At 37.2% G+C, this 24,957-nt stretch overlaps 1 protein-coding gene and 1 long non-coding RNA gene across 3 annotated transcripts in view; both read left to right on the forward strand.

The window, feature by feature from the left end:
- Window positions 1–24,957, forward strand: part of LOC135760685 (copine-8) — a 133,763-nt gene that overhangs the window by 41,335 nt on the left and 67,471 nt on the right. Inside the window, exons 2-5 of the mRNA XM_065274782.1 lie at window positions 7,376–7,416; window positions 10,593–10,639; window positions 13,236–13,339; window positions 21,698–21,737. Of these exons, the coding sequence (XP_065130854.1) occupies window positions 7,376–7,416; window positions 10,593–10,639; window positions 13,236–13,339; window positions 21,698–21,737 (232 nt within the window). The remainder of the gene's footprint in view (window positions 1–7,375; window positions 7,417–10,592; window positions 10,640–13,235; window positions 13,340–21,697; window positions 21,738–24,957) is intronic.
- LOC135760665 (uncharacterized) lies at window positions 2,372–4,721 on the forward strand. Of its 2 annotated transcripts, XR_010537468.2 has the most exons (5): window positions 2,372–2,414; window positions 3,086–3,159; window positions 3,476–3,635; window positions 4,123–4,202; window positions 4,457–4,721. It is a non-coding gene; the product is annotated as an uncharacterized lncRNA (long non-coding RNA). The 2 variants fall into 2 exon arrangements; XR_010537467.2 differs by lacking the exon at window positions 2,372–2,414 and having other exon boundaries at window positions 2,929–3,159.

Genomic DNA, 24,957 nt, shown 5'->3' on the forward strand with positions numbered 1-24,957 from the left:
CCTTGAAGGCACTGGAAACCCTTGTAACCCCATGTCTGAACATTTTTGGTTATTTTCAATTTATAGTCTATGTACAATTTTATAATGGCATGTAGGATAGTTTGCCCAAAAAATAAAACGGCCACTATAATTTACTCACTCTCAAGCAATCCGAAATATGTATGTCCAACATCTTTCAGACGAAAACATTTTTCAGATTTTTTTTTTATGTCCTAGCCCTTCCAAGCTTTATAACGGTTGAAAGTGGGGTCCACTTTCTTCAATCCCAAAGAATGTGCATCCATTCTTTAAAAGTAATTCAAATGGCTCCTGGGGGTTAAATAAATGCTAAGGGTAATCGATGCAATTTTGCAAGATTAGTATCCATTTTTTGGGCGATCTATCCTTTTAAGGAATAGTTCATCCCAAAATTAAATTTTATTATTTATTCACCCTCATGGTGTTTGAACGCATAGATACACTATATGTCGCCTTGGGGTTCTAAGCATGCATCAAAACAGCCGCCATCTTGAAACAGTGGTCTTGTCATAGGAAGTAGCTAGGTAACGCTGCTATCTCCACTGCAAAAAAATTTCTTTATTACTTAGTATTTTTGTCTTGTTTTCAGTAAAAATATCTAAAAATTCTTAAATTAAGATGTATTCTTCTTGCTGAGCAAAATGACCTAGGAAAATCGGTCTAGTTTTTAGACAAAATATAAAATTTAAGCGAATTTGTGCTTAAAACAAGCGTTTTGAGTAAATTTATTTTAAGAAAATTTTTCGTATTATTTTTACTGAAAACAAGATAAAAATTCATTTTTTGCAGTGTCTGCCTGTACCTTGAATTCATGGACGATGCCGGACTTTTGTGCTACGTATGGATGTTAGGCTTACTAGCACTATGCATTATATTAAGAAAAAGTAGATTTTCTTAATATTAAAACTTTAAATTTTCTCTGTACTTAATGCTAAATACATGTCTGACCGTTGGAATGGAAAAAAAACACTAGAAAATTGCATTCATGATGATTTATTGTGATTTTGTTTCCGTTACACCTTTGCCTACATTGACGCTGATGCATTAAAGAGGAGGGGCTCCCCTATTTCAAGTTGGCGGCTCTATTTGACACATTTCAATGAACTGCTATAGCCAAGGCGACATATTAGGTGTTTCTCAATGTCAAGGATACTTCCTTGGCAGGACTGGTCCTTCCAAGTCACTTCTTTCAGAGGCTAGGCAAGGCTCCTCTTTAGCATAAAAAAACGTGTGACTATTGCATATTATTTATTGTGCAGCCCTAATATGATTGATTGAGTTTGTTCTCTTTAGTTTTATGTTAAAGTGATACTTCAATGTTTGTAACCAAACCGTTTGTAAGCCCCTTTCACTTCCATAGTATTATTTTTTCCTACTATGGAAGTCAATGAGGCTCATGATCGGTTTGGTAACAAACATTTCTCAAAATATCTTCCTTCGTGTTAATCTGAACAAATTAATTCATACAAGTTTGTAATAACATGAGAGTGAGTAAATGATGACAGAATTTTCATTCTTGGGTGAACTTTCCCTTTAACATGTCATAACAGTGCTGACAGCTAGCCTGCTAATTAACATTTCTAACATGTTGTATGTTTTATAGACTGGCTGTCAAGTTAAAATGATTGACAGGGGTAACAATGTCCCTTGGCAGCGATGTTTGCAAAGCTATTGGGAAGCTATTTCAGTCATCCGACACCAAGTTCTATCGACTTGAATGGGGGAAGAGCGATATCTTTAAAATTGCTGTATAAAATCACAATTAGACAACATATTTCCAGCCAACTATTAAACTTGACATCAACTGTACCATACACTCTAAAAAAAAAAGGTTCCTTGAGGTTCTATATAAAACCATGGGGTTCTATACTTGGCCAATAGAACCTTTTACCAAAAAAAGGGTTCCATTTAGAGCCCTTGGAGGGCAAAGAACCATTTTTATTAAAATGGTTCTATAATTCACGTTTGTGACTGAAGTGTAAACTAAAGATTACACAATAATTACAGACCTACACAACTCATTCACAAACCTTTTTGTTTCAATAGGCTGTGGTCAAATAAAGAGAGAGTCAACAAATAGGCTATTCATATTTATTGTATGATTTATTTCCTGTGAGCTTTTTTATGCAAGTTTGTACATTAGCATAAAACTTACAGTGCAGTTTGCGTTTTTGGTGAATAACCAGGTGTTTTCTTTATATTTGTACATTCTATATTGTCAATGTTTAATTTAACCTGAAGGGGCATTTAAAACAAATAATGGCAAAAGTGCCCTCTGGTGGCGTATATATGCGTTGCACCATAAGCGAAGATGAGCCTCCAGACGTGACAGTTTTTTTTCTTTTCAAACTGAGTTCGGACTCCGGACCGGCATTTCTGCTTGTTGGTACCCTGAGGTAAGTAAACTTTCTACATTTTTGAAACGATATTACTGAAATATTTAGTATAATTAGTTAATATTTATTTTGTAAGAGGTCTTGTGCTAAATAGTGATAGAAGCTACATTTATAATATTTACCTCAGTTAAACATTACTGTTGGTAACGTTAAAGCACGACGGGCTTCGTCAACTGTCAGTTATAAAAGCGCTTTTAAATACATTTTGTTCCGGGTTTTAATGAATTACGTTACAGTCCTGCTTTATTTCTTTGTCATTTTAGATTAAATTGCCAATCACAATAAGACAGCTGTGTGTTGTAAGGAGACGAATGAAGCGCGTGGTCAAGGGAACCGGGTGGAAGGGAAATTATATGTAAATGTTTGTCGCAGTTTTACACACATTCCGTGAGTATTTTAAGTTTGTTCTCTGAAGATAAAAGTAAACTGGTGGCCACAGTTGGGAAATTTCCGCCGGTCTTTATTATAAATGCACGATTGCAGTGCAGCGTTCGTATCCGCAACAAGTCTATATGCATGTTTTCTGTGATGCACACAATGAATTAATGTGATGGTAGCTGTTAAGACACTTACATTTAACATTCAAATGTTTTAAAAACCAAACGTGTTCAGGTTTTTATGCGTATTTGGTTTGTGAAGTGTAATTTATGCTTTTTTCCTTCCCCTCACAGATAACCATGGTTAATAAATGGTCCGTTATGACACGTCACTGGCTTTAAAATATAAACCCCATTGATGCAAAAAGGTAAGGTGCTTAAAGGGACCTCGTAAACCTGACTTCTGTCACTAATGTTCATCAAAGAGCAAAATAAAAGAAATCTGTGTTTTGTAGCTTTAATGATAATTCTTATGTATTTCATTTAGAATTTAGCATTAAAGACTGTAAAGTGTTTGAGGACTTAATTTAAATTCTGTATATTTCACACTATATTTTATTGAACATTGTGTTTTGAAAAATACATCACTAGTCAATTGCAACCTCAAGTTAATGTAGAATTTAAGGAACTTGTTTGTCTGAAAGTATATATGAATATGAATATATAAAGATTTTGTATTTTAAGATGCTGCATGGAATGACAATGAGGTTTGGAACAGACTTGGTGAAGAACATGGAAACATCTCTAAATAACATGGCCCCAACCATCATCAGGAGTGCAAAAGAATGAAGTAAAAAACATCTCTACGCCAATCTCATTGGAACAGCAGAGGAAACCACAGAAGGTAACTACATCATATGCTTGTTCTTTGCCCAGTGTAAAGTAGCCTTATTTGCATTGTCAATGTAAAGGTTCTAGCACCTATAAATTGTATAAGTGAAAATATGAAAATAATGTTAGTATAAACTTTTTCCTTGCCATTGAAGAGTTAACTTGTTAATAAAGAGACGCTGGCTGAGAAAGATTTAAAGTTTACCCACAAATGAAAATTGTCGTCACTTTCTTCAGCAGAACACAACAGAAGATATTTAAAAAAAGTATGGTAATCGAACAACAATGGTGCCCATTGACCTGCATTGGTTTTGTGTCCATTAAATTGCTACCAGCGTTGTTTGGTTACAGACATTCTTCAAAATCTTTTTGTGTTCTGCTGAAGAAAGAAAGCCGTGAACGTTTGAAATAACGAGTGAGTGAATGAGTTTTCTTTTTTGAGTAAAATGTCCCTGTAATTGATTTCTGTACCTAATGTAAAATAATTTTTATCTTTGTAGGTCTGGTGAGGAATGCTGCACTTATGTTATTGCAAGCATTATTTTAAGAAAATCCCAGCTTCCTTTGCTGTGTAAATAGTGTAAGTATAGTCTTCTGTAGCATTTGAGGCACTTCATTTAAAGTAACATTCAATGCAAATATAAAAATATTACTCTGTTTACTCTTAAATAGCATACAGCTCCACATCAATTATTATGAGTCTTGTTGGTTCTTGAGTGTCGCTTGCCTAGTTGTCATACTTTATTTGTGTTATTATGGGGTAATTTTAAGTCTATTTGATTGCTTCTGTTAATTGGTAAAAAGCACTTAAAAGGTGAAATGTTTGTTTTACAGGAACCCAAAGGTCCCACACCAACCATAGTGTTCAATGGCTCTCCTGATCCTCTCAAATCTCAAAGTATCAACTTTATAATGGACAATGTGAACATAATATGTGGAAGACATTGACATCACAGGCTGTGGAATGACTGTTTGCGGGTTTTTTTCTCTTCAATGTTCAATACCCTTTTGCCATTAAGCACACAGTGACTTTAATTTATAAAATATATGCTTAAATTTAAATACCTGTACAAAACAAATGTACAATCAACTTGTGTAAATTGTCATTCTGTTTAATAGATTGTTCATGAATTGTCTTTAAATGCATTGTGATTTCTTTTCATCATTTCAGAAACATGTAAAAGTTACTAAAAATTAGTACTGCATATACTGTACAGTATCTTTGTTTATAAAAACAGAAAATGCGTAAGGGAAATAACTTGAACAAAATTTTTGAATGTATAGTGTAATTAAGAGTTTAGCTGTTTAATACAGAGATGCAATTTTAATATATATATATAAACGCATGTATGTTTATAAAAAAGTGAAAATGCTTAGTGGAAATAATTAAATAACTAAATGGTTGAATGAAATGAGACATTTTAAATGTAAACTAAATGTTTTGCTGTCTAATACAGAATAAAGAGATGTGATTTTAAGTAATTTTTATAGATTTATATTTCTGTATAATACAATTAATAAATAGTAAACTTTTATAATTTTCTGGATCGGTTATAATTTCTTATCAATAATAAATTCCTCATAATTATAAAGAACCTTTAATGGTTCTAAATAGAACCATCTAACTTTGTTTCAAAGAACCATTTGGGGTTCTTTTTAATGAACCCATTAAAGTGGTTCTATATTGACCCATTTGGGGGTTCCATATATGAAGCGGGTGATAGAACCATTTCTGGTTTGATATAGAACCATTTTTTTTAAGAGTGTACAGTAAAGTCTGTTTTTTAAGCTTAAATTACTCTAAAAACTGCAATTGTCTTTAGCAATTAATGATTGGCTCTTTTTATTAGAAGGTAGGATTTATACTGATGAGCGATGTATTTCTTTCCATTTATACTGTAGTAATAGTAATAGAAGTGCAACATTTTGTCAACGTCTTTGGCGTCTCCTATATACACTCTAAAAATGGCTGGGTTATTTTTATGCCATGTTGGAAAAATTTTGGACATATCAACAAATAACGAGTTTTTTTTTCGACCCAGCATGAGGTAATTTTTAACCCAGCATGTGTTCTGAACTTCTGTCCAATATTTACCCATTATAGGTTAAAAATAACCCAGCCCAGCTTCATTCTCTACATTCGTTCAATACTTTTTACCAACAATGCACTCTGGGTTTGAGGGTACATTTCATGTACGCTCCCTCACTCACTATTTAACATCATACAAGACGAACGCATAACTGGAATAAACAGAAAAATACTGACAGTAAACACCACATATTTATTTTTATACACTTTTGTTAGTTATTTTCTACTTTTTAAAAAGAAACAAATTAAAAATAAATGTGGGACATTGTATTACAACTATTACACATATTTTATTAAACATAACAAATAAACATTATAGTAAATAAATATGACAAGCAGTTGTTTTCTTCTCTTTATTATCAACTAATACAATAAATATGACAAATATGCCAAACAGTAAGAAAGTAAACTTACACTACAAAACCTAAAGCCACACAGGTGTAAGGGTTTATGACAAATCTCTACAACATCCCTCTGACGCGTGGTATATACGTCAGTGTCCATTTTTGTTCTCTTCTTCACCATATAATGGACTCAAATGTCATTCTCTATATATGGAATAGTGAAGGAGTGAAGGGTTTCAGACACAGCACCAGAGTAACCTCTCAGATACAAATGGTGAAAGTGCATGATGCAAGAGTGTGGGAGAGAGTGTGAACCTACATAAGACACTAAATAGAAGTCCCTGAAAATCCCATGAATTTGTCCTGGTTAGTTCGAGTCTTTGATTCTGATTGGTCAATAGTTATGACCGCTGCACCCAAAGTCACCGCCGCTGCAACGCTGCGTTCTCCAAAGCGTCACTACGGTGAAGCAGCATCTCATTTCCTTCTCAGGGAACTGTGGTTACAAACATAAACCGAGACATTTTTCCTTTCGCTCACTGCTTGCTGATCTGAGAAACCATGATTAGCCCTTTATCACATAGTAATTTTGGTAAATTACCATGAATTTACCAGAATTAGTTAACCAGTAAAAACAAAAAATGTGCTGTTCACACATGCAGTGACGTTACGTCTTTTCACCAGTAAGATATCACACACACATTAGTACCAAAATATAAGTAAAATATACTTTGCAATACTTCTTTCACTGCTAATCCCTTTATGCACTTGGAACAAAAACCTCCGATTTTAAGATTTTATCTGAATGGACAGGGCAGACTTTCATAACCTACCGCTGACTCAAGAACTTGCCTCACAACTTGCACTAATGCACAGATGTGAAACCTCAACTGTTACCTGCTGTGCCTTCTGAGTTTACACTGAAAACCGATCTTAAAAGGGCCATATTTTGTGCGTTTTTAGCATTTGTATCTCCTGAAAGGCAATTTTTTTTATACTGTGTCAGTGTTCTTTCACTTATGCTGTTATAATTTAGATTTAGATTTTTTTAATTTTTTTAATCTTTAGTTTACAGAAGGAATCGAAACATTCACAAAACTATTTAATTTAGAAGCTGCATAAAATATTTAATTTTTCATGTTTAAACCCTTTAAAGATATACTTTCAGATAATTACATTGGGTTGTATGTTACTTAACTCATAATAATTATGAACATTTACAGCATAGTTTCAATATGTTGGAAGAATTATAGACATTAGATTATAAGGCTGCATAATTTGTGCAAAGTCTTTTATTTAATTTTTTTCTCCTTTTTACAGAAACCTGCTCGACAGGGACACATTCTCCAAATCAGATCCAAGTAAGACTGTCTTTTTACCTACCACTTTTTATATTTGTAAAATGCATGATATGAACTGTGCTAAATTGAATCTAAATAGTTTTTCATGTCTCATCGTATTTAATGTGAAATGATCTCACGTAGGTCTGTTCGATCAACTGCTTTAGCCTTGTTAAGAGGGGACTTGCTTCACTTTGTGAAAGCTTACACAATCAAATGACTCACTGCTGTCTGTTTGCCGTTTCTTAATCTGACTGTGTGAAGTAAAGCCTCCTGCTTTATATGTGACACATATATAGAAACATTGTGGGTGGGCTTATTTATTGTATAGTTAGTATTATGAAAAATATTATTGGAATTTTTTGTATAATTATTGTAACTTTTACACTGTATATACATATGTATGTAGGTTTATATATCTATATATAGATATACTGTACACTTACCTAAAGGATTATAAGGAACACCTGTTCAATTTCTCATTAGTGCAATTATCTAATCAACCAATCACATGGCAGTTGCTTCAATGCATTTAGGGCTGAACTCCAAACTGAATGTCAGAATGGGAAAGAAAGGTGATTTAAGCAATTTTGAGCGTGGCATGGTTGTTGGTGCCAGACGGGCCGGTCTGAGTATTTCACAATCTGCTCAGTTACTGGAATTTTCATGCACAACCATTTCTAGGGTTTACAAAGAATGGTGTGAAAAGGGAAAAACATGCAGTATGCGGCAGTCCTGTGGGCGAAAATACCTTGTTGATGCTAGAGGTCAGAGGAGAATGGGCCGACTGATTCAAGCTGATAGAAGAGCAACTTTGACTGAAATAACCACTCGTTACAACCGAGGTATTCAGCAAAGCATTTGTGAAGCCACAACACGCACAATCTTGAGGCAGATGGGCTACAACAGCAGAAGACCCCAACGGGGACCACTCATCTCCACTACAAATAGGAAAAAGAGGCTACAATTTGAACCAGCTCACCAAAATTGGACAGTTGAAGACTGGAAAAATGTTGTCTGGTCTGATGAGTCTCGATTTCTGTTGAGACATTCAGATGGTAGAGTCAGAATTTGGCGTAAACAGAATGAGAACATGGATCCATCATGCCTTCTTACCACTGTGCAGGCTGGTGGTGGTGGTTTAATGGTGTGGGGGATGTTTTCTTGGCCCCTTAGTGCTATTTGGGCATCATTTAAATGCCACAGTCTACCTGAGCATTGTTTCTGACAATGTCCTTCCCTTTATGACCATCATGTACCCATCCTCGATGGCTACTTACAACAGGATAATGCATCATGTCACAAAGCTCGAATCATTTCAAATTGTTTTTTTTTTAACATAACAATGAGTTCACTGTACTAAAATGGCCCCCACAGTCACCAGATCTCAACCCAATAGAGCATCTTTGTGATGTGGTGGAACGGGAGCTTCGTGCCCTGGATGTGCATCCCACAAATCTGCAAGATGCTATCCTATCAATATGGGCCAATATTTCTAAACAATGCTTTCAGCACCTTGTTGAATCAATGCCACGTAGAATTAAGGCAGTTCTGAAGGTGAAAGGGGGTCAAACACAGTTTTAGCATGGTGTTCCTAATAATCCTTTAGGTGAGTGTATGTACTTATTCACTTACAGACTTCCTCGTCTCTGCATTCTTAAACACTATCACTTATCATGTTTCACACTAATCTAATTCTAAATCTTCGAACATACTCGAACCGCACTTATTGATTAGATGTGTTTGTCATTAAACAAAAGGCAGTGAAACTGAGTCATTGTAACCCTAAAGAAAGTACAGCAGACATTTTTAATGGTTTCCTTTGTGTTGTGTATGTGTAACAATTAGTGCTGCACAATTAATCGCATCGCAATCGCAATCGCGATGTCAGCCTGTGCGATTATATGACAGCAAAATGTTGCAATTATATTAAATAAATAAATGTGTGGACTTTTAACACAAACTTTCTGATAACTGTTTGATGATTTTCCTTGCCGTTTAAAAAAAGAAAGAAAAACAAACAAAAAAGGCAGTGCACGTGTGTGGTGTGCGTCGTCACTTATACCAGAGCGAAGATGGATGCAGAGGAGGTTGACAGTGATCTGGTAGCTAAAAAAAAAAACTCTACGTCTGTTGTATGGTGGTATTTTGGATTTAGGATTACTGACACTGAGCAGTTGCGACATCACGTGGCAATACGAAAACATTTCTAGTTTTACAAATACACATTTTAGCTAAACTGTGTGTGGATTTTCCTTAAAACCCATCAAGTTGACTCATGATACCATACAGTATAATCGCAATCGCACATCGCAATATAAGCATCAATAACCGCAATGGGAAAAATTACCCAAATCGTGCAGCCCTAGTAACAATAATGAAAAGCAAAACAGCTCTGCCAAAAATCAGCTATTGTTACCAGTACCTGTATTGATTTCCACACTTTATTGCTTGTTGTTTTGTATATGTACTGCACTTTGCATGTTTTCTTTTTATTGTCAAATGGTTTGTGCACTTTTTCCACCTGATTTTTTACTCGTCTTGTTTACAATGTAGATGTTTTAGTAGACGTCAACTCTTCCCAGGATGTTTACTTGTGCTGAGGCACAGTCTCAGTTATGCTGATGGCTGCTGGCCTAGTCTCTTAGTGTTACCATTATCTTGCTTATGGTGGGTGTGCTATATGCCACAAATAAGGCCTAACTCCACTTGATCCACCTAAACTGCTGAGATCACCACACCCTTCAAAAAACAATTGAAAACACACCTGTTCGAAATACACTTAACTAGTTCTTAACTTTGCATTGTTTAACATTGTTAATCCTCTTCTCTTTTATGGTGTTTTCATCTTTCTAGCTTCAGTACTATTTCAATTTGTAAATGAAGCTCAAATTGTAGGGAGGAGTCTGACCATACTGTCTTGTCAGTCACTGTCCAATCATATTTAAAAGGATAGTACAGTTGTTACAAACCTGTATAAGTCTGGTCTGAACATGTGGGCCATAACGAGTTGAGGCAACCCTTCTGTCGAACATAAAAGTGTAACCGAAAAAATAGCTTTTTTGGTTTATAGGACAAAACATTGTCCAAAGTATACACATCTGCCGCTCGGTTTTAAAAGTTAAAAGTGTCACAGGTGGCATTTTAGACATTCTGTACCTTTGTGTAACACTGTCTCTCTCTCTTCATCTTCACAGTATGTGTGCTGTACACTCAAGGCATTGGCAACAAAGAGTGGCGAGAGGTGAGCACAACAATCTGCCTCAGACATGCTGAGCCCCTGAAAGGCCCGGCAGACCCTTGGTCACATAAATATTCATACATGTAAATGTCGGGTTGAATTATTCTCGGAATAATAATCTCAATTATTAATGGCACTCTTATTTTTCCGTCACTCTTATTTTCTGCTCTTTTAATGTTTTGCCTTTTCCAGCACCCTTAAGAGGGTTGTGTGTTGATTAACTTTAATCACTATTTGGTGAAAAACAATAAGACATGTGGATGAAAGGATGCTGTCAAACATTCATAATGTATATACGCAGATCATGTCCAAGTTGACATAAAATTTAGGCTGTACCCCATGAAATGGCTTTATAAGCACAATTTTCTTTCTGAGTTTATGCATTTCTTAATAAAACAGGAAGTTAGGGTGGGGGTGTATCAAAGGGCTTGTCCCTTATTTTATACAATGCCAGTAATAAACTTTTAATTATGTCATTTATGTCACGGTTGTTGTGTCATTAGTTTTTTTTTTTATTTGCTCTCTTAAGCTAGGAGTATAGTTTGGTTTTTACGCATACACGAGGGTCCATGTACTGTACAGTGCATGTAATGCAAATTTCGTTATCAGAATAATATGTGCGCACTGTATGCACTGCCAGATTTTTGTATTTGCGTGTACTTCATGTGCATCGTGTATGCAGGAGAATTTATTACAAGTCAAATAAACAATCCCTGTGTCTCAATCCGCTTCCTACAGTAGCTCCCAAGTCAGTATATCGTGTATCCAGGTTCGGACACTCATAATGACCCTAGCTCACTTCACATTGGGACACTGTTTACTTATTTTCCTGTTACGTGGCTACTTAGTTGCATTGTGATAATTCACAGCTGTTATTCTTTTACAGCGGGCAAAACCAACATCTCCTTGACTTTAAACACGTGTTAAAGTACATTGTGAAAAACGCTTTCATTATTCTATTACATATTTGTGCATAAATGTGGAGAAATATTATTACATTTTTAATAAATAATTGTAAAAATTATTGAATATTAAATAAATATTATTATTTTAAATATTAGGTAGATTGTGGTCCCTTCCTGTCTAGTCTTTATTTAAAACTAAAACAAACGTTTGTCTATATAAATGTTCTGTCGCATTTTATGAAGTTTATTGAGTTGGCTTGCGCGATTTTCGGCTGGAGAGCTTCAGAAAAGGTCACATGATTTCCGGCAAGGGAACATAGGGACCATCTTTGGCCCTGTCCCGAATGACTCACTTTCATGTGCACTTTCGTTCTTGTGGCCTTAAATTGCGCATGCTTGCTTAGTCTACGAGTCCGTAGGGTGTCCCATCTTTTAATTTTTACGCTCCGAATTGTGCTCATCAGCGCCCACTTTACACCCTTGATGCGGTCTTCGTCACTGCAGCAGGCTTTGCGCACTTTACCAACCCAGAAGTTCTTGCGAAAGAGCAATTAGACCAATCAGGAAGGGAGGGAGGAGTTCACACTGATGGGCAACTTCTCTTCCTATTTCCAGCGTGACGCTTGAGTCTGTCTCAAAATACGACTCCGGAGCACCCTCTTGGACTCGCGTCAAGGATCCCTAAGGTCTGCACTACATAATGTCATCAAGGTGTGGACTCTGAGGAAGTCCACAAGTCCGGAGTGTGCCATTTCGGACAGGGCCAATGCTCACTGTTTATTGCGTTGCATTGTGGGAATTTTTGAGGAAACGAATGTTGCAGTGCACTAGAAGGATTTTGCGATTGAGACAGCCCTTAAAATGGCCCAGACTGTTGGAGCCGATGGTGTAGTGGACGGTGCTCCGACACATAGTGCAGACGCACTTCTGGCGACCCGAGTTTAAATTCCAGCCCTTTACCAATCCCATACCCCTCTCTTCACCCTATACTTTCCTGTCATCTCCTTAATTGCTGTCTATCCAATAAAAGGCAAAAATGCCCCCCCCCCCCAAAAAAAACAAAAAAATGGCCCAGACTACCGAACAAGGGAGCTGACTGAGACACAGCCTATGCTTTGCATTCAATCACGTGCATCTGTCTTCTTACATTTAAAAAACAATTCCGGCTTAAAGGTGGTGTGCACAATATCTGAAATACGTTTTGGAAAAGAGAGTCGGTTCAAATACCAAAACATACTTGTAGCCAATCAGCAGTAAGGGGTGTGTCTACTAACCGACATCGTTGCCTGGGTTGCGTATGTGTGGGGCGGGTCTATCAACAGAAGGTCCAGATTCTATTTGGGTGGGGCGTGTTTGTTAATTTCAAATATCAACGTTGGCTTTCAGAGATTTTGGACCCTGTCTTTAAGCATGTTTGTAAAAATGTGAGGATATGCACAGTTTCTCATCCTCTTTTAATTCTTGCATTAATGTTGCTCACATAAAGAAAAAGCATGCAAATTAAATTAAATTGAACCGAACCCTAAGCATTACATGTGTTGCTAACACTGTAGCTTGATGCATTGCTTTATAGAGTCGTGCTTTGGGAAGTTATTATGCAAATTAAACCAAGCCCTTCTTTTTATCTTTGTTACAGTACATTTGTCCTAATTTTCTTTTGATTGACTGCTGACTTACTTCCTCTGATCTTGCAGTTCGGCCGAACGGAGGTCATCGATAACACCTTGAACCCAGACTTCGTCCGCAAGTTTATACTGGACTACTTTTTTGAGGAAAGACAGAACTTAAGATTTGATCTGTAAGTATTACTGAAACATCTGCTGTAGATCATCTGGTGTTGTACACGTTTAACACAATGTTGTACTGTATTGTTCTATATACATTTATACACTCTGTAGGTAATTTTGCGTTTATTTATGGACTGGTTTTTGTGTAAATTGTTAAAACATTGCTGCGTATATCTTCATCAAACCTAAACAGACAAAAGACAAAAGTTGTTCGAGTCCTTCAATTTTGTGTACAGTTTTTGTCCTTTGAGTTTGTTTATGTGTGTATATTTAGGTATTTAGTGGTGAATTTTGGAGCCGATATGAGTCACTCTTTAGCCTTTGGCCTCGAGTGTGTGTGAGGAATTTGTGTGTCTGATGTCTTTAGCATGAGTGTGTATGTCTGTAGGCATGTATGTGTGTGTTGTCGGGGCAGATCGGTGTCTTCTTTCAATGGCCTGTCATACTGTGTATGTAAATCCGCGGCAAACATCACTGGGGTCACTGGGGTAGGCAGTGCCTGCGAGACGAGAGCGAAAAACCCAAGCATCGATGATGAAGATGACATGGCAAGTCGCCATGACAACAAGAGGGGCTTAGCCCCGCCAACGAAAGAAAGTGAAACGCAATAATGACATATATGTGAGGGTGGGATATATGTAGCCCTTGAGGCATTTCGTAATTCGGGATCCATCGATATTTGTTGCTTTTTTGTTTTCTCATCTTTCTCACTGTAGCACTATGACAGGGCAGAAAGAGTGATTTATAATGTCTGGGTTTTAATGGTGTTGTTCTTCCACCATAATGAAAAACAAGCAAGCGTGAACTCCCCTCATATGTAATTCATTGAAAGCTTAGCTCAAAGTATCCCAGCACTGATTTCTGTATAAATTTCCATATAACTTCACCAATTTTTGGTGATTTTGGTAATAATTATTACCAATAATGATTAAAAGCATGCACCTCCCACAAAAGTATAATAGATAAATACATATACATTTATTGTTTAAAAAATAAAAATGCTTAATATGACGACTTGAGCCATAATGCAACCAACCATCCTGTTGCCTTGCATCTGTTTTGATGCCCCAGATTTATTTTAAACATGCTAATGCAGAATATGTCATGCAGCGATTCGCTTGTGTGCCATCTACGTGAATGTGTTTATGTATGTTAGACTGACAGATTCCTATCAGTGCATGTGGTGCTATAAATAGCATCTGGAGAGAGAAGCCTAATGTGGTTTAGTCAGAGTGTGTAAATGGGAAGCTCTGGATGTGTGTGTCACTCCCTTCAGGCTCATCTGAGTGTGTGGGCAGACAGCAGACCTCACTACAGTCCGCTGTGAGAGCCACTGAATTTCTTAACGTATAATTTATTTCTTTAACGTGACAGCGGAGGAACAAGCAGAAAATGGTTGTTTGCATTCTGCAACGAGAACAATTTCTGATCTTGGTTGTTTTTCAAAAATAAAGGTTTGAAAATGTTACTTTGCAGCAATTCTACTGTATAGAAAAACCATTTTTGATTTCTTTAAAGAACCGTTACCTGGTTCTTGCCATAGATGCTGGAATGACATTAAGAATTGAAGACCTCAGATGCAAAACCCTCTAAGTGCGTCTAATATATTTTCTTGTTAATGCCACCAAAGCAGTATTTCTATATGCCCTGACGCTGGGATTAAGCGAATTTGAAGTGAAAGTATTTGATGAACGTATACTGTATTACATGCATTCGGTTAATATAATTCATTTTTGACACTGGTGACATATAGCGGCTTTTGCATCAAGGCTTTTCGTCAATTAAACAAAAGAGTATTTTTGCATCAGAAAGGTACTATAGGTGTAAAAGATGCCTTTTGGAAACACACCACCCGAAAAACATTTCAAACCTCTATTTATTAAAAATGTATATAACTGGTGTAAAAATATGGATCATTAGGAAATAGGGCAGTCTGGCAAACGGGCCAGGGTGCAATTTACCAAACCGCACCCAGGTACGGGGCAATCACACTAGTCAAACGAACCAGGCTTTGGAGGTCAAACGCGCTCGTGCACAGTTTTGTTTGGATAGTGTAAATGCCCTCTTAGGTGTTTGTTCTAGATCAATGAGATTAAATGGAAACCTAGGTGAAAAAGTAATACACTTTCATCATGAACTTTAAGTGCTTTTTTCATACACTAATTAAGTACTTAATATACAAAAAAAAATGTACGTACTTCTTAAGATGTTCTTAAAATTATCTATAAGTGTACTTAATTAAAATGCGCTTTTATATAGGGCCCTTCATACACCCGGCGCAATGCAGCGCGAAGTTGCTAGTTTCAGCCCGATGCAGTTAACATTTTCACGTCCAGCGTTAAGTTGTTTAAATAGCAAATCCATTTGCACCCATTTGTGCGGCCATGTGTGTGCTGGCTTGAAAACGAGGTGTGTTCAGGCGCATTGTTGCTATGTTGCTATTTTGAGGCAACTTAAATAGACTACCCCATTGACCTATTAAAACCTGGTCTAAAGTCAATGGCGCAATATTGTTATTTTTTGTGCGCTTATAAACGGGACGACAACACATGTTTGCTTATTACATACATTTATGCGCAGTAGCACATAAACATTTTTTAAATATGAAAAATTAAAGGATTAAGATGTAAAAGATTATCAATGTGTCTCTTGGACATAAATGAGGATCGATTAGGAGACGTTAGAAGGCGTGAAGCTGAGACCAGCTGGCAGAAAAGCTGCTTCTCTTGTAGCCTGTTAGGCAGATTTTTTTTTTGCTTTTAAAAAGTGCTAATATGTAATAGTAATATAAAAATAATATCTTTTTTGGGGTGGCTCAGTGGGTAGCACTGTTGCCTCACAGCAAGAAGGTCCCTGGTTCGAGCCCCGGCTACACTCTCAGAAATAAAGGTACAAAACTGTCACTTTTCTGTCACTGGGGCTGTACCCTTTCAAAAAGTACAGCTTTGCACCTAAGGATTTCATTTTAGTACCTCAGAGGTACATACTGGGACCAAAGAGAGCTTATTAGTACCTCAAAAATACATATTAGGATCTCAAAGGTACATATTGGTACTAAATGTTTACATATCTGTACCTAATATATGGTTTCCTTCCACCGGCCAAAAACATGCAAGTTAAGCAAATCGGAGATGCCAAATTGGCCGTCTTCCAACCTGTGTATGGATCAACTTGTCTGAATAAAACTTGTGTATGGATTAACTGGTTCTTGCCATGAATATAGCCGTAGATGCTGGAGTGGCGTAAAGGAAGAAGAAGAAGGAGAAACATTTTTAAGTAGTATTTTTAAAACACCCACGGCACTGTCCAAGGTGCTGAACCAATTCGGTTCTCCACACGTTTGTAAATTCTTTATCTCCTGTTTGTTACAAATAAAGTATTTTTACCAAACTTTTTTTTTTTTGCAATAGAGATTACAGTGTTTATGCATCATACTTTATCAGCAATTAAAACACTGCTTATTTTACTTATTACTATATTACTGAAATAACGCTGTTTAAAGAGAACCAAAACTTTAATTGCACAAATAACCATTTTAATAAATAAAACAAATTTTTTTAACATCAATTTTAAACGGGTGGCCTTCTTCCTCTGCTTACAATTTTTCCTCTTACAAACTCCGCCATGTAAATAGGCAATTCCTCTTTACGCAAGCTTATTGCACATTATGCCCAAAACACACCAATTACTCATTACGAGAATAGTAACAGCCCTTTTAGACTGTGTGCCAGGCGCATATACCATTTTTTCAGGTTGTTAATATAGCAAAAGTGGATTTGGATATGCTTTAAGTGCACTTGCGCCATTCGCTTTAGACCAGGGGTCCCAAACCTTTTTTACACCGCGGGTGTTGTTTGGGAGGGGGGTTGTAGGGTCGCTGAGTCGCTGTTAGAAGTTCTTAAAACCCTACTGTGGGAAATGTATAACGAAGTAAAGAACAAACAACAATGCATTAGGAAAAATTATAGTTGCTTTATTTTTAGTATATTTTCTATAGACGTGTAAAACCATATTTTGGCGGATTGTGTTTCTTTACTTTCATTTTTTCACGAGTTTGCTTGCCCATTTAGTCTTAATAATTAACGGTAAATGAACATGGCTTGCTGTTCTCGATGGCAGCTCGAATCTTGGTCTGGCTCGAGCCCCAAGTTCAAGTAACAGAACAGAAGGAAAACAATGTGCAGTAAAGGAGGAGATGAGGAGGAGAGATGCCAGAAGAATTGGAGGCATGGAGACTCGCGTTTACAGCTTTTAATGATGATTGACACATGACTGTTTAGGTTCCTTTCAATCTTAAGTTAAAAGTTTATCCGTTAAAATATTATTACTGCAGTAAAAGAGTTTAAGTATAATTAATTAAGAGTTTAAGGATATTTTTTAAGTTTTTCGGAAGACTGCTATTACTTTTCATTTGCGATATCAAATGAACGTCTTCACGTATTTACATGATTTGGTACATTTGCAAATGATTCATAAAGTCACACCTTTGCAATTCTTTGATCGATTGTGTAGAAGTACTGTAACTCTAATGACTGCAATGTGTTCGCCGATGCGCTGGTAGAGAGAGAGAGAGAGAGAGAGAGAGAGAGAGAGAGAGAGAGAGAGAGAGAGAGAGAGAGAGAGAGAGAGAGAGAGAGAGAGAGAGAGAGAGAGAGAGAGAGAGAGAGAGAGAGAGAGAGAGAGAGAGAGAGATCGGCCCTGTATAGAAGTGGAAATGATTGATGTTATTTGAAGTCGGCTCGTAAAGGACAAAATACCTGATTAAGCTATTACGTAGCTATTATACACATTTTTTTCAGGATGTTCTTGCGACCCGGTGGCAACTGGTTGATGACCCGGTACTGAGTCGCGACCCGGTGGTTGGGGACCTCTGCTTTAGACTTTTAAAATAGGGCTCACTATCTCTGTATTAAAAAAAATATTTAGTTAACACAGGTATTAAACTTGAACCCAACTTTCATATAAAGATGGGTTCAAGTTTACTACAAGTGGTACCTAAATACATTTTTAGCACATTTTAGTTTATGTTCATGGTTTTTCAAAATAGCACAGAGAAGTACACAAAGATGTTCTCAAGATTATATTAAGAAATACTAAAGAATCAGTTTTAGTATATTAAGTACAAAATAAGGTAGTGAAAATAGAGCACTTTTAGTACACTATGAAAGTGTACTTCATTGTCACCTGGGAAGCAAATAAATCTTTAAGTAAAGTTACTTTGAAACTTGTCTGTTACTTTTTTGGGTCTATTTTAACATAATGAGAAAAAGTTTAGGGCTTGAAACATAAATTAAGAACATTAAATAATGAGCTGTAGTAACCTGAAAGCAATACAAATTTTGGAGGGCTATTAAATTATTAGTTCACCCAAATATGTTTTTATTTATTCTCTCAACCCATTTAAGGTTTAAAATGACTTTCTTACAAGTTACATCCTTGAGTGTTTTGTTAAGCAATAAAATGAGTCATAATGTACTGCCACCAAAAATTGATTATATATATATATATATATTTGATGAAAAATTTTTAATTTATTTTTTTTAAATAGACTTTAATGTGCTGGCATATTTAAGACATTTGTTAAGATGGACTCAGAAAATGAAAAGGATAGAAGTTAAAACTTTCCTAATGTCCTAAGCTATGAAAGACATTCTTCTGGGGACAGACATTGATTTTATCTTATGTTACATTATAACTCTTCAGTGCTGAAATTTTAAAGCACATTAGGGAAAGTGTCCTTAATGGCCTCAGAGGAAGACTTATGCAATCTGGTCTTGAGGTTTGAAACTTACAGTGTCGTCATGTCACACATTCAGTTTATTTGCTCAATGAATGAGGCTTTGACTACTGGGTACAAGGAGTCTTTTCACATTCATTTAGACAGCGCAAAATGGAAATTTCCAAGCACAGTGAGACACTTATCAAACTGCTTACAAAAGATATTACGATAATCTGGAACAATATTTGCATTCTTGACTTCTAAGTAAACTGTGAATGTCATCCCAAAACTTCAGACCAACCAAAAGGACAACTTAGCTTGATAATGTTAAATAAATCACCAAAATATGAAAATTCACTCACCCTGATGCCATAGCTGATATAATATGACTTCACTTCTTCACCCGAACACCAATGAATAATTTATGTTAAATTTGCTTTAAATCTAGCTTCAAATCACTTTATTGGGATAATAGTACAGTATGTTAAGTAAATAAAGTACATTATATGTTTGTTACAGGAAAAAAAATGTAAAAAGTTTATGGGTGTTTGGGCCCTAATCTTAACACATCAAACTGAGAACAGCATTACACTACACTAAACTAGAATGGTGGCAGTTTTACGCTTTAGGTATGTTTCTCTTGGGCAGAAACTTGGAAAACTTCAAGTTAGGGAAGAAAAAAATTGATAGTGGTAAGTACATGAAACTCCTCAGGGTAAAACCCACTGCATGTATGCAAGAGGACAGAGACTTAGAGTGCAGTCTATCAACCCACGGGACCATAAGGCAGTATAAGGGCTAACAAGCAAAAGTGCCACAGTGCAGTGGTGGCTTAAAACCATAAATGTTTGAGTGGTCCACTTAAAGCACAGATGTCAAAAGCAGCATTTGTTAAATGAGTTACTAATCCGGTTCACAAACAATTTTCAACAGGCTGGAGCTTGAGCAGATTTGCCCAAAAAATGTGAATGACAGAGTTTTTCCTTGAGGTATTCACAGTACATTGAACTTCCCCATTGAGTCATATATACAGTAGTGAAGGAAAATGAGTGGGAACGTGATTTAGTGCCCTTTTGTGAAGATAAAACAAGGCCCTGCTCCTTTGCTGATTGGAAGGTTCTGGATATTCAGGATAGGGGGTAGGAATGCAGAAAAGTGTGAAAGTGTGCCGGATTGCCGGTGCATTGCCAGTGAAAGTTCTGTAAGTGAGCATTAGTGACCTGACACGTTCTTTAATAGGTAGCCAGTTGAGAGAAATGAAAAGCGGCGTTACGTGAGCCCTTTTGGGCTCTTGGAAGATAAGTCGGGCTGCTGCGTTCTGAATCAGTTGGAGTGGTTTGATACTCTGTGCAGGAAAGCCAGCAAGGAGAGCTTTGCAGTAGTCAAACTTAGAGATTACCAGGTCCTGGATCAGCAGTTGTGCATGTGGGCGTATCTTCCTTATATAATATAATGCAATGTAATCAGTGAAGGACAGTTGGTCATCAAAGATTACGCCAAGGCGGTTTTGGAAGGAGTAATGGTTGTGTTGCCCAGTTGAATGGATAGGGCATGCTTTATCTTGGGTTGTGCCGGTAATACAAGCAGCTCCGTCTTTGCTAGGTTCAGCTGGAGGTGGTGTTTCTTCATTCAAGCCGATATGTCGGCTAAGCAGGCTGGAATGCGCGCTGCTATGGTGGGATCGTCTGTGTGAAATGAAAAGATGATCTGGGGGTCATAAGCATAGTAGTGGTAGGAGAAGCCATGTGCCTGTATGATAGGTCCTAAGGATGTTGTGTAGATGGAGAAAAGGAGTGGACCAAGGACTGATTCCTGAGGGACCCCAGTGAAGATCTGGTGGGGTGTAGACAATTTGCCCCTCCATGATACCCTGAAGGATCTACTGGAGAGATAAGATTTAAACCATTGTAGTACCAATTGGAGTATGATAGGGTGGATAGTAGGATCTCATGGTTGACTGTGTTAAAGGCTGCCGACAGGTCTAGCAGAATTTGTATTTTTTGTAGGCATGCTGAACAAATTAAAGAACAAAATATTATAAAGTGTGCTATAATGCATTTAAATGTTCAGTCAAAAGGTCAAGGTGGCTATTGTAGTGTAAACATTAAACAATATTAAACATTACATCTCAACTAGTCAAGTAGTTTGCATTTCTGTCGAGAGATTTTATCCCAGTTTCCAGAATCTTCCTGTGTAGTTTTTCTCTCCAGCCACATTCCTTAAAGAAAGAGTGAATCTTACTTTATCCCTTTGTGCTTTTGTCTGTTACAGTTTTAAAGAAAGTCAGTGTTTGTGCGTGTGTGTCTCTGTGTGTGTTTGGCCAGAGGTTAGCCTGTGTCAAAGTAAGCGACTATAGTCATGCAATATTTATTATGGGAAAACATATAGCTGAATAGAACATCACAGTCCTTTTTGGGACATCTTATACATAGCCTATAACAAATTCATTCGATTTATACATTTAAAACTCTCATAAGTTTGAGTGTCTATCCTTTGAAGGAAAATGTAAAAAAACTTGTTGCTTTGGAATGTGATAAAATGAATAATTTGATATTACACAAACCATGGATAGAGAACGCTAAACACACAAAAAAATAATGGTTATTCTGGTTATGTGAACTATTTCTCTAACTTTCTTATTGTTTCCTAGGTACGATGTTGACTCAAAGAGCACCAACCTGTCAAAACACGTAAGAAACTTCTCTGACTCTTATACTCACCCTGTTGGGTTCCTGTAGACTAGAGCATTGTAAAGTTTAGGACACTGTCATGCACACACTAAACCATTTCACACCGCTTGCAATCAGCAAGTCTGTTTATATGAGAATAAAGAGGCAAAAGTGGGTTAATAGATGTATGTGATTAGAGCAGCTCTCACAGAGCGGGTGACATGATTGAAGCAGTGTTTTGGTGCTCAGGCGAGTGCCTGAGGTGTCAACTGATGATGGGTTTGGAGTAGAAGATGCAAATTGACTGCAGTGGTCCCATCTGTGCACGCCATGGGACAGGGCGTAATTATTCATCTGATTCCACAAAATGACTTTATATCTATCTCTCTTTTGATCAGGCAATTGATCAATGAATTCATCTGTCTCTTATTACTGTTCCCACTTGTAGGCACAGCCTTGTGTACTATGCTTAATGTTGGCATTTAAGACAAATTGTTTAATGCACCCTCATTTGTAAGTCACTGTGGATAAAAGCATAATGAATAAATGTTCAGAAGCAAAACCCTTATGTATAGCATTCCAACTCATTCCTCTCACTTATGATGATGTCACGGCAGTAGGCAGCGCAAATACAACGACATGCCTATAATCCCTCCCACTCCGAACTGTTACTAAACTCGATGGAAAACCTAACCAAGCCAAAGTGAGGTGAGCTGACCCAACCTAAACCGTGGGGTACTATGCAATGGAAAAGCGCCAGTAGTGGCAAGAGAACTGATCAACAAAACACATCGCACCATTCGCAAATCTACACTATTGATCTAAACCACCACACCATCCTCTGGAAACCTGCTGTCTCCAAGCAATGCTCCCAGGCATCAGTGCTGATTGCTTCCTCCTGCAGTTATGTAGTCACACTCACTGTGAACAGGCAGGCAAACTGATCTCTCCACATGCAATGCACACAAGTAATTGAAAACACCCACCGTGTGTCTCCAACGTGGACGCTGGAGTTCCATCCCCAAAAATTACCACCTCCAAACGATCTAACAAACCATAGATAGCACCCCCTAGGGCTCTACGCACTCACCCGGAAATCAATTTTGCTCTTTTCCCTCCTGACTTGGAAAGACAAACCCAGCTTGTCCACTCCGGATTTGTTGACGTGAAGAACGGCTATACCCTTGGCATCAGGTGAAAATTAGGAGAAGGAGGCCAAAGGGAGCAAAAACCATTTTCGCTTGGGTTTAGGGTTAGATTTCAGATTTGTTTAAGTAGGTTATTTAATATACAGGTTTCTCTATGTTTTTGTCTATATTTAAGCCATGGTCGCTTGAAGTTGGGGTTAGAGTTGGGGTTTGGGTTAGGGTTTAATATAACAAAAAGTTGTTCTAACCCTAAACCCAAGCGAAAATTGTAAAAAAAAACAGAAAACAAATGAGAAAACAATAAATAAAACGACACGAAACGATTCGCCATATAAGTGAATGGGAAGGACTGGCGTATCATATGCACGCAAAATCGGAATTTGGCGTATCTATTGCACGATAATCACACTGCGTGTCATTTGTACGCTTTTTGGTGAGAACTGGTTAACTGTGTTGTTTAGTTAGATACACTGCTTTTGACAACAGCAACAAAGGATTTGGGAAGATTTATCTCCTTATTTTCAAAATATAAAGGCTATTTGATTTACTATACAAAGCTTGTATAATTATGGTTAATTGCAGCATTATTGAACCACAGATTACGTCATTGAAAGGATGGGGAACAAAAACAAGCTGTTGTACAATGATAACCATTGGTTGTTGGATTCTTTGATTCTCATGTCTTTAAAAAAGCTTTGAACCCACGATTGTCTGCTAGTTATGAGAGTCTTGTGTTTTTTATGTTTAAATATAAAGGAGATTAAGATGGCTGGACCAGTAACACAGATCTGCTGTATGTACACACATTGGTTGGGCATACATACTGGCTGATACTCGCAGATCTGAAACCTGAGACAAATGAGAGATTCAGCAGAGCAGATGTAGTTAACTGAACCTGGTGCTTTGTTATGGACACGTCCGCATTTGTGTTAAAAATGGGATTTTAGCAATGTCTTGCACATTCTTGGCATACCACATACCTGTGAATTAAATACTGAAATATCAAATATTTCACATATTTGATATACAAAGAAACATCTCAGAGTGTACCACTGAGATAAATGTTGTGACTGATGTCTTTGTTAATAGGCTTGTATGTATTTAATTTGACTTGAACATCATCCACTTGTCAAGTTATGACATAAGGAGTACCGTTTTCGGCTCCAATCTGCTCATTTAAAGTGAGACTTCAATCTCAACAGCCGTTTATAAGCACTGTTTACTCATTTAAGCTAAGCTTTTATAAACCTGCTGAGTACACTATATTCTCCACGCTCACTGATTCGTAAAAGACGAACCGCTGTCTGATCATATGGGATTGCAGTATGTAGATACATGTAGTGGTTAGGATCGTGATTTCTTCCCCATAGTTTTGAAGCAGTGTGAGTGAACATTTGTATTTTTTGGTTGTTTGCTTAAGCATCTGATAGAGCGCGGTGTCAAGTGAAGATAAGATCGATGTAATAGAATGTGTGGCACAGTTGCTCAATGGGTAGCACTGTTGCATTTGAGTCCTGTTTAGTAGTGTTGTAGTCAAGACCACCTAAACCAAGACCAAGTCATGACCAAGACCAAGACAGGCCGAGACCGAGACAAGACCAAGACTTTAAAGGGTCAAGACCGAGTCGAGACCAAGACAGGCCGAGACCTAGCCTAGAAATCTAGACGCACCCTAGCGGCCACAAAATATATTTGCTGCCAGGGTTTAGTCTAGGCACTCACAATACACTTAACCGGTCCAAAAACCAAAATTTGGTCAGGCCAATCACATCGTGTGTAGCGTCTGTGGGGCGGGCTTAACATGATGACGACAGAGCTGCAACGGTTCCTACTTGAAAACAGAGAATGGCTGCTGCTGCTGGCGAACAGCTATCTTTTGAAGCGGCTTTGGCCGCGACTCTGGAGGACTTAGACTTATGTTTTTCTTTGAGAGAAGAGCAAATAAACCCTACTGAAGTCCTTTTTAAGCAAGAAAGATGTGTTTGGAGTTTTGCCGACTGGTTACGGTAACTACGTCACCTTCTTCGTTGCTCTGATCCGTCATAGCGCTATCCTATTGCGTGCAGAGGCATTTTGAGGGACAACCTTATATC

Source organism: Paramisgurnus dabryanus, chromosome 1, assembly GCF_030506205.2.
Source record: "Paramisgurnus dabryanus chromosome 1, PD_genome_1.1, whole genome shotgun sequence".
Classification (NCBI taxonomy): Eukaryota; Metazoa; Chordata; class Actinopteri; order Cypriniformes; family Cobitidae; genus Paramisgurnus; species Paramisgurnus dabryanus.